Here is an 11,164-nt window from a genome sequence, read left to right on the forward strand (position 1 = left end):
AAAATTGCACAAAGTTCTGAAATATGTTCTTTTATTCATACATGGATATTGTAAAGTTACAACAATCTGACAACTCCACTAAAAAGCAATAATGTAGGATCATTAATTATTATTAATCCCTTGAGTAGTAAAGGTTTCCCTGACAGCTCAGCTGGCAAAGAATTTGCCTGCACTGCAGGAGACCCCGGTTTGATTCCTGGATCGGGAAGATAACCTGGAGAAGGGATAGGCAACCCACTATAGTATTCTTGGGTTTCCCTGGTGGCTCAGATGGTAAAGAATCTGCCTGCAATGTGGGAGACCCGGGTTCAATTCCTGGGTTGGGAAGATCCCCTGGAGAAGGGAAAGGCTACCCACTTCTGTAGAGTGACTCTAGTGACTTTCACTTTCACTTTTGAGTAGTAAAGGATATGCTCTTTACTGCTCAAGGGATTACCAGAGGGAGAGACATCTTCCAAATTTTTCCCAATTAGTGGCATCTTAAAGATACTGCGGAGAAGGCAATGACAACCCACTCCAGTACTCTTGCCTAGAAAATCCCATGGATGGAGGAGCCTGGTAGGCTGCAGTCGTGTCCGACTGAGTGACCTCACTTTCACTTTTCACCTTCACGCTTTGGAGAAGGAAATGGCAACCCACTCCAGTGTTCTTGCCTGGAGAATCCCAGGGACGGGGGAGCCTGGTGGGCTTCCGTCTATGGGGTCACACAGAGTCGGACATGACTGAAGTGACTTAGCAGTAGTAGCAGTAGCAGCAGTAAAGATACTGCTAAACTGCTCTGAACTGAACTGATGGAAGGTAAGATCAGTGTAGTTGCTAAAGGTATGGTCTGACTGTTAAGAAAGTGAACTATAATAATGGGGGGGGGGGTGAGAGGTACATTCAAGAGGGAGGGGATATACGTATACTTTTGGTGGATTCATGCTGTTGCATCAGAGAAACCAATCCAACACTGTAAAATAAAAAATTTTTAAAAAGAAACAACTATAATTACTCAATTTCTGAACTCATTTCTATGTCATAAATACACTATGGGAAAGACAGTAAAGATATATGTGAAAACTCTTGAAGGAAAAGTTTTACATAATATCAAAATACAAAAACATTGTAATGTTACAAAAACATTATCTACTCTTAAGACTGATTTACGTCTACCCAAATAACTTCACTTTCTGAAAAATCAGTATCCAACATCAAATGAGGACTTAGTTTTAATATGTGATTTTGAAAGCACAACGCTATGAGATCCAAAATTAACCCCAGTTCCATTCTTTACTCCTAATATGACAAAAACACTATTCTACTTCAGACACTACACCTTGCACCAATGCTTATTTTATACAAGCATAATAATATAACTCTCAATCTCCATATGCTCCAAGTTGTTAGTCACACATGAATTATGAAGCGTTAGCAACACTGCTATTTCTCCTCGCATTCACTTAAGAAAAGGAGAGCTAGTATACCATTTTGGCATAAAGAAAAAGACTAGACCTAGGGAAACATCTTTAATTTCTTGTCAAAAGATGTGAATATGCCAAATAAATCCTCTGTATATGAGTTTCATGATCATATGAAAGCTCACTTTGGCATTTCTTAAATGTTTACTGGGCGTTTTTAAATACAAAGAGGAGTAAGACACAGCTGATGCCGACATAGCTGCCTCCATGCTCAATTACTATACTTTGGCCACCTCATGCGACGAGTTGACTCACTGGAAAAGACTCTGATGCTGGGAGGGATTGGGGGCGGGAGGAGAAGGGGACGACAGAGAATGAGATGGCTGGATGGCATCACCGACTCGATGGACATGAGTCTGAGTAAACTCCAGGAGTTGGTGATGGACAGGAAGGCGGAAGGCCTGGCGTGCTGTGATTCATGGGGTCGCAAAGAGTCAGACATGACTGAGCAACTGAACTGAACTGAGCCTCAGTAAAAATCATTTCAGTCTTGATGACAAACAGCACTCTGTTCACCTCTAAGCAACACACATTTTAAGGCAATATATGGCCATTTTTATCAGTGCTACAAGTTCTTATCATTAAGAATATATGGTGAATCAACTCAAGGTTTATGTGTTGGGTTGTTGACTACTTCAGTTGGTGCCCAGAGTCAAAAAAAAAAGGTTGTTAGGCTGATATAGGTAAATGTCTCTAGTTACTTAATGTGAGTGACCCATGCCTGTGTGCTCAGTCACCCAGTGTCTGATTCTCTGTGATTCTATGGACTGTAGCCCATTAGGCTCTGTCCATGTGGTTTTCCAGAAAAGAACACTGGAGTGGGTTGCCATTTCCTCCTCCAGGGGATCTTCCCAACCCAGAGATTAAACACCCAGGTCTCCTGCATTGGTAGGCAGATTCTTTGCCACTGAGCCACCTAGAAGTCCAAGTGATCCATGATGGTCTGCCATATGTTCTTAAGGAATAGACAGTACAAGAAACCCCTGATAATAAACTGGTTTCTTTACACAACTGGGAAAAGAGGCAGGGAGAAAGATGAGTTATAAGCAATATGAAAAGAATCTGCATTTGTATTTACCGGTAACATTTCTTCACCTTATATTGACCTCTGCTTCAGTAAGAAGTGAAAGTGATTCTTTTCCCACTTCTCACTTCTGTCTAGCTACACCCCCATGGGACTTTAAAAGGGATTAGAGCCTTTTAGATCTCATGGAAGTTCAGACACCAGCCTTATCGGTACCAAGACTATTATACTAATCATACCCAAGTACAGTAGGGCTTCTTTCCATAATTCAAGGTTGTACTTTTTGATAAGGAGGTGGCAGGCCCATATTTAGATAAAACAAAGTACTTCTTATTTCTTATTCCACTGGTTTTCATTTATATTTATGATGCCAAATCCCTGAAAGCCCACATTTTGGCAGGAAGGGTAGAAAATGCTTCATTCACCTTTTTGGTCTTCAGTTACTAAGTGGACCAGGTTCCACCTAAGAACAAACTCCACTGCGAGATAGGTCAAATCTTCTATACCCGCATCTCTGCTTTTCCTGGAAGATACTGCCCATCCTATTCAAATCCAATTGAGAGCAAGAGTACATAACAGAGCTGGGAGACCTACTTTATTTCATCTGCAGTCAACCCTTAGACTGGTCCAGGTCTTACACAGTGTTCCAAACATTTATCTTTCCTACTTTAGTGTGAACATTATCTTCACTACTTTCTAGTAAATTTAGTGTTTTCACAAAATTATTAACATACTTTCAACTTCAGGTTTAAAGAGCTGGGCGTGTGCAGATGAAATGTCTGACTTCATATTCCTTCTATATAACAAGAACAAAGGGAAGCACATTTCCTTTTAACTGGAAATTATTATGACTCGAACCGACTACATTCTTCATCGGCACTGATGACAGTTGCAATGTTTTAAGTAGTGGGTTTCCTTTAACTAAAAAATGATCTTATTTTACCAAAAGTAAGATCCTACCATCCCGCACTGAGTTTTTTTAAAAAGCCTGTGTGGCTGACAAACATGGGGAAGCGGTAGGGGAGGGGGCGGAGCAAGGCACCATGCACCGTTCCCTTTTTAAAGTACCTCTCACCAATTCAAGGATAACACAATGGATTCGGTCTCACAGCACATTACTAAACTTCCTCTTGGTATATAGATCAGTTAAGAAATGAATACACACTTTAGAAAACAACAGTGAACTTATAAAGCTCAGAATGAGGCCGGGAAGATGGGGCGGGGGTGGGGGGGGGATGCGGATATTCCTTTTACAAACGTTCTCGGTGGTTAAGAGGAAATGTCCGATGATGTCATCCCTAGTTACTCCCTAGTGATGAACACTAACTATTGGCTTTTAAAGGGGGGGTCCATTTTCCTGCAAATCGTGGCGACCGCCGAGTTCTGCGAAAGGGTTCTCCAACCGAAGTCCGGGAAGAGGGGGTGGCTCGGGGTCTTGGGTCAGCAGCAGGGGAGTGTAGCCCCCGGCCCGCATCCGGGTTCCCCGGCTCGGTGCGGGCGGGGAGGGCCCGGGAGAGGGCCGCCTGCACCTGCACCAGCCCGCCGCCCACGGCCCGGGGACGGCTATCCTCCGCCAAGGCTCAGCCCCGGCTTCGGCGCCCCCCGCCCTCAAGTCGATCTCCCGCCCCCCACCTCATCCCGGTCCCCTGAGGAAAAGACAATACATTTTAACGCCATTGGAGCTGCTGCTGTGCTGCGGAGGCTGCTTCTCCTGCTCGGGCGGGTGAGGTTCTCGCCGGGGCTCGCCCGGCGGCTCCGAGGGCTGCCGATGCGGGCTGTCGTCGCCAGCGGCCCTAAGCACCTCGGGCTTGTCGGCGTCAGCCATCCCGCCGCCACGGCCTCCGCCTCCGCCGCCTGCGCTGAGGGGCTCCGAGCGCGACAATGGCGGCGGCCGGCAAAGCGGTAACGGATCCCGATTTGAAAAGGCCCCGAGCGCTCAGTTGCCCGGATCTCGCGAGAACCAGTCAGGGCTGGGAGACTGGGAGACGGTGTGAGCTGGTAGAGGGGAGGGAGTGGGAGTGCGCGGGGAGGGGACTGGAAGGATGGGCTGGTGGCGTGTGTGAGCCACCGTGGCCGTAGTCGGTCCTGCTCCTACCCAAGGAGGGCTTGATTTGTCCTGAAGCCCGTGGTCGGGCAGTGTTCTGAACCCCACCCCCTTCAGTCCTGTGGCATCCAGGGGGGGTCTTCACTAACAAAAGTCGGCTCTGGATGTTAGAAATCCCTAGGGATCTGAAACCTAGACTACTCTAATCATTTCCTGTAGGGGCAATTTAAATTAGAGAAGCACACACCGCTTGGCATCTTTAAAAACGTCTGCTAATCTTCAGACTCCCCTTAGAAATCCTTTGAATAATGCAAATAAATCACTTGCTACTTCAGTGCCTAGGCACCCTGTGGACATTCAATAAATAGTCATTGATGACTGGTTGCAATTCACCAGAAAGAATGGCTTTGAATTCCTTTGAGTTCTGGTTGTTCTAGAGAATAAGGCAAAAAGAAGACTAAAGTTTTTAATTCTCCAGGCAGCAATCAATGAGGAGAATCTATACTTTTCATAAGAAACCTACTAGACTAGCCAATAATGAACATTTGGGGGTTTGGTTGTGTTTATTAAATGCTGATGGAAATTATATTTGAAGCAGTTACAGGCTCTCAAACAAATTTAATTACCATATGGAGTTTTAAAATATAGTCATAGATTTTTTTCCCCCCTAAATATGAAAAAGAAACTCATTAAACTTAATCAACTTCTAACTTGGGAGTACTATCATAATATTTCACATTGAAATAACCTTTTTCAGCTGAAAAGTTCAAAGACCTTACCAAACCTTTCTTTTCATAAAGAGGTAAACATGTATGATTTACATGCTTTGCTAAATATCATGCACACATTAGCGGTAAAGCTGTAGTTAGAAACTAATACTCAAGTAATACATAATTTCCTCAATTACCCCGTTTCCTTGACATTTCAATGTATAGGGATTTTTTTCCTTCACTAAAAAATACCATAAAACAGCCAATCCTATGCCAGAAGAGTTACTTCATCAAACGTACACACATAAAAATCAGAACAGTTTTAATCATATGGGTACACTTAGTAAAATACTACTGTTTAGGGTGCCACTGACGTTTCAAAAACACAACACAGGCTGTTGTTACTGCATGAATTTTCTCCTCAGTCAGTTCTCCAAGATTTAGTATTTTGAAGTAGCAGAAGTCATTGGATTTTTGACACAAAGAAAGTGGGTTAAAACCCCTGCTCTGCCACTGTCTGCCTGTAACTCCTTGGAAAAGTCACTTAACTTTTCAATCTTTCCATAATAAGTAAGGATAATAATAGCTACCTAGCAAGATCATGGGAGAAGGCAATAGCAACCCACTCCAGTACTCTTGCCTAGAAAATCCCATGGATGGAGGAGCCTGGTAGGCTGCAGTCGTGTCCGACTGAGTGACCTCACTTTCACTTTTCACTTTCATGCTTTGGAGAAGGAAATGGCAACCCACTCCAGTGTTCTTGCCTGGAGAATCCCAGGGACGGGGGAGCCTGGTGGACTGCCGTCTATGGGGTCACACAGAGTCGGACACGACTGAAGTGACTTAGCAGCAGCAGCAAGATTATGACAAGGATTAAAAGAAAGCACTTTATGTAGGGCAAAGTGCTATATGAATATAAAGTAGTATTACAATTCCCTATCTCTCCAGGCTGAGCAGGGTTTTAATCAAAGAAAAGTCACGTGATTTTCATAGAAGTATTTTCAAAACATCCATTGCTCTCTGTTATTCTTTGGCTGTTACTGAATTTAAGATGAAAACAAACCTGCAGTCTCTTGTATAGTATATTCTTGCAAAATCTCAAAAAATTCAATTTAATATTTTTTAAGAGGACTTTATGCTTCAACAGAGTAGTAAGAACATGAGGAATACAAAAATATATACAACCTATTTCCTATTAGGGGAGAACATTTATAAAAAGCACTATTTGAGTGCTGTAATTAAGACAAATACAAAATATAATTAAAAATATATTTACAAAATCAGGACTCTGGCCTGCATACTGTAGTGTGCTAATTAAAATGTTTCATTAAAATATTTATCTTGATTACTGAGCTTTTTGGCATCCTTTAAATGATGTACCTAAGACACGTACCTCCCTTACTGTAATTTAACTCTAGTCCTGATAAATGCATAAATGGCAGAGATTAATTTCTATAGGGAGATCTGTGAGAACTTTATAGAAGAGCTAAATCTCAAAAGATGGAGAGACCTGGGGCAGCTTCTGAAGACAAAATGATGAATAACTACTATTCCATCTGACTGCTCTATAGATTGATCTTTCCTCCCTCACTTGCTATTATATTGTACTTACTTTAGCAAAACGTGAAAAAAAAATTTTAAAACACATTTGCTAACACACTATTGCTACATTCCATTTCTATATTTCCCTTCCACACTTATTTTTTAAGTCCATATACACATACTGAAAAATCTTGAGTAATGATTTAGCTTTTATCTTTTCATAATTCCTACTACAAAATTCATCATTTGCAATGGCACAAAATGCATTACTGATGCAACCTCGCGTAACTACCTAGTTTTCTCTCTTACAAATTGAAATGTATTTGTAATAATGTGGCAGAAAGACAGAGGGGGAGATGGAGGGAGATTAAGGAAAGAACCATTATATTACATTATTTAGGAAATTTAATCCTAAAATTCCAAAATATTTTCAACTAATAATTTGTGTATCATTTAGGAATTGTACTGCTAGTAACAGAGACTAGAAATAATAGTGTCTTAAACAAGATAGAACTTATTACTCTTCTAAGTAAAAATAGTGTAGGGGAAGGCATCCCAGAGCAGGTAAAGTTGCTTTACAATTATCATGGACTCATGTTTCTTCTGAGAAATTGATGCCTTTAAACTGTTGTGTTGGAAAAGACGCTTGAGAGTCCCTTGGACTGCAAGGAGATCCAACCAGTCAATCCTAAATGAAATCAGTCCTGAATATTCATTGGAAGGACTGACGCTCAAGCTGAAACTCCAATGCTTTGGCCACTTGATGCGAAGAACTGACTCATTGGAAAACACCCTGATACTGAGAAAGATTGAAGACAGGAGGAAAAGGGGACGACAGAGGATGAGATGGTTGGATGGCATTACCAACTCTATGGACATGAGATTGAGCAAGCTCCCGGAGTTGGTGATGGACAGGGAGGCCTGGCGTGCTGCAGTCCATGGGGTCGCAAAGAGTCGGACAAAACTAAGCAAGACTGAACTGAACTCAACTGAACAGGTTTCTTCTGTCTTGACCTTTCACCACCCTAGTGTGCGGCGAACATTTTAAAGGTCACCCTAGGGCCCAAGCTGGCTACTGGAGATCTAGGCATTCTGTCTGCATTGAAGGCAAGAAGCTGTTCAGAAAAGAAGGCTCCCATTCAGAAGTCTCACACAACACTTCCCACTCACAGGTCAAAACTTAGTCACATTATTGCAGGGAGGAAGCCAATTCTGACTCCATGTTGGAAACTCTTTCTATGACTTGCTTTTATTATTATAATCATACTCAATGGCTTGTCTGGAGGACCCTGCCCCTCGTTAAACTAATGTGCCTTTGTTCAGCTCATGGACAGATAGTTTGTCCCTGCTCACCTGTGAATAGATTTGGTTCAGTTCAGTTGCTCAGTCATGTCCGACTCTTTGCAACCCCATGGACCACAGCATGTCAGGCTTCCCTGTCCATCACCAATTCCTGGAGCTTGCTCAAACTCATGTCCATTGAGTCGGTGATGCCATCCAACCATCTCATCTTCTGTTGTCCCCTTCTCCTCCCACCTTCAATCTTTCCCAGTATCAGGGTCTTTTCCAATGAGTCAGTTCTTCACATCAGGTGGCCAAAGTATTGAGTTTCAGCTTGAGCATCAGTCCTTCCAATGTATATTCAGGACTGATTTCCTTTAGGATAGACTGGTTGAATACCCTTGCAGTCCAAGGACTCTCAAAAGTCTTCTCCAACACAATGGTTCAAAAGCATCAATTCTTCAGCCTCAGCTTTCTTTATAGTCCAACTCTCACATCCATACATGACTACTGGGAAAACCATAGCTTTGACTAGACGGACCATTGTTGGCAAAGTTATGTCTCTGCTTTTTAACATGCTGTCTAGGTTGGTCATGGTTTTTCTTCCAGGAAGCAAGTGTCTTTTAATTTCATGGCTGCAGTTACCATCTGCAGTGATTTTGGAGCCCCAGAAAATAAAGTCAGCCACTGTTTCCATTGTTTCCCCATCTATTTGCCATGAAGTGATGGGACCGGATGCCATTATCTTAGTTTTCTGAATGTTGAGCTTTAAGCCAACTTTTTCACTCTCCTCTTTCACTTTCATCAAGAGGCTCTTTAGTTCTTCTTTGCTTTCTGCTATAAGGGTGGTGTCACCTGCATATCTGAGGTTATTGATATTTCTCCTGGCAATCTTGATTCCAGCTTGTGCTTCAACCAGTCTGGCATTTTGCATGATGTTCTCTGCATATAAGTTAAATTAGCAGGGTGACAATATACACCCTTGACGTACTCCCTTCCCCATTTGGAACCAGTCTGTTGTTCCATGTCCAGTTCTAACTGTTGCTTCCTGTCCTGCATACAGGTTTCTCAAGAGGCAGGTCAGGTGGTCTAGTATTCCCATCTCTTTAAGAATTTTCCACAGTTTGTTGTGATCCACAGAGTCAAAGGCTTTGGCATAGTCAGTAAAGCAGAAGTAGATGTTTTTCTGGAACCATCTTGCTTTTTCAATGATTCAGTGGATGTTGGCTATTTGATCTCTGGTTCATCTGCCTTTTCAAAAACCAGTTTGAACATCTGGAAGTTCACGGTTCATGTCCTGTTAAAGCCTGGCTTGAAGGGAGAATTTTGAGCATTACTTTGCTAGCGTGTGAGATGAGTGCAACTGTGTGGTAGTTTGAGCATTTTTTGGCATTGCCTTGCTTTGGGATTGGAATGAAAAATGACCTTTTCCAGTCCCATGGCCACTGCTGAGTTTTCCAAATTTGCTGGCATATTGAGTGCAGCACTTTCACAGCAGCATCTTTTAGGATTTGAAATAATTCCACTGGAATTCCATCACCTCCACTACCTTTGCTCACAGTGATGCTTCCTAAGGCCCACTTGACTTCGCATTCCAACATGTCTGGCTCTAGGTGAGTGATCACACCATCATGATTATATAGTTTATGAAGATCTTTTTTGTATAGTTCTTTTGTATATTGTTGCCACCTCCTCTTAATATCTTCTGCTTCTGTTAGGTCCATACCATTTCTGTCCTTTATTGTGCCCATCTTTGCATGAAATGTTCCCTTGGTATCTCTAATTTTCTTGAAGAGATCTCTAGCCTTTCCCATTCTATTATTTTCCTCTATTTCTTTGCATTGATCACTGAGGAAGGCTTTCTTATCTCTCCTTGCTATTCTTTGGAACTCTGCATTCAGATGGGTATATCGTTCCTTTTCTCCTGAAGGCTGACATTTTCTGAAGGCTAGACTTTCCCTTGGAGATGTTTTGCAAGACTGAAGACTCTTTCACTTTACTTCCCCACTGCATCTCCCTCTCTGTTCTGCTTTTGAATTTAGTTCCTCATTGCTTCTTTCTCATCTATAAAACAACCTGGCATCCAGACCCCAAGAAGATGGTTATTTTGAGGCACTAGTCTGCCATCTTGTTGGTCTGCTGGCTCCCTGATTAAAGTCTCTTCCTTGCCTCAACAACCTACCCTGTGGCGAGCAGAAAGAGCTTGGATTCAGTAACAACATGACACACCCATCTGTAAGGGAGGTTGGCAACTGGGCTCACTGCCTATGGTTCTGCTACCAAAGAAGAGAATGGAGTAGCTACTAGCATTCTTTTAATTTGGCTTTAAGTACTGAAGGCAAAGACCAAGAATATGAAGTCAAAGAAATACTATGTTTTTAAAGTCAGTTTACTTGGCTTTACAAAACTAAATGGCTGAATTTGAAGCCACTATTTCCCAACTTTAGAAAACTGAAACTAAGAAAGGAATTTATAACTAAAAATATTGCAGGTTATATTTGAAATACATATATAGTTCACTTTTTCACCACAGAAGTTAATTCTATGGTGAAAAGTGGATATTGGTTATTATCACTTGAAAGAATAGATTTATCTGACAATTAACTACTTACTCTTTTTCTCTCTTTTTCTTCTTTTCTTCTCCTATTACTCTGTGTTACTTAGGAGTCTTTTTTAGCATTTATCATTTTAAAATTACATACTTAAGAAAGTTCTCTGCTAGTTAAGAGAAGTTTAGAGTTAAGTCAATTATCTGGATAATCCAGGCAGGAATTCCACTTTCACCTCAATTATTCAAATAATTCAGATAATACCAACAGTGTTGCTTGAATTCCTTTAATAATTGTTTCATTTTTCCACTTTACACTGCTAGGATCATTGCCCATTAACAGATTTACTTTTGGGTTTTGTAAGCAATATTGGGACAATTTTCTCCTTTGAAGACTAAACACTCCTTTAATTCCTGGGTACTTACTTGAGTCTCAATTTTTTTTCATTGTCTATTTTTTTTTTTTTTTGGAGGAAAATTGCTTTACAATGTTGTGTTGGTTTCTTTCTAATTCCTTAAATCACCATGCCTTTTCCTCAATCTCATTCCAGTGAC

The 11,164-nt window shown here is 41.6% G+C and overlaps 1 protein-coding gene across 2 annotated transcripts in view; it reads right to left on the bottom strand.

The window, feature by feature from the left end:
* Positions 1-4,439, bottom strand: part of MYEF2 (myelin expression factor 2) — a 41,132-nt gene extending 36,693 nt beyond the window's left edge. For both annotated transcript variants that reach the window (XM_088839586.1, XM_055435477.2), the window contains exon 1: positions 4,149-4,439. In XM_088839586.1, coding sequence (XP_088695712.1) covers positions 4,149-4,309 — 161 coding nt within the window. In that variant the 5' untranslated portion in view covers positions 4,310-4,439. The remainder of the gene's footprint in view (positions 1-4,148) is intronic.
* Positions 4,440-11,164: the final 6,725 nt, after the last annotated feature.

The sequence above is a fragment of the Moschus berezovskii genome, chromosome 9, assembly GCF_049115385.1.
Source record: "Moschus berezovskii isolate FMDL1 chromosome 9, NW_MosBer_1.0, whole genome shotgun sequence".
In the NCBI taxonomy this organism is placed as follows: domain Eukaryota; kingdom Metazoa; phylum Chordata; class Mammalia; order Artiodactyla; family Moschidae; genus Moschus; species Moschus berezovskii.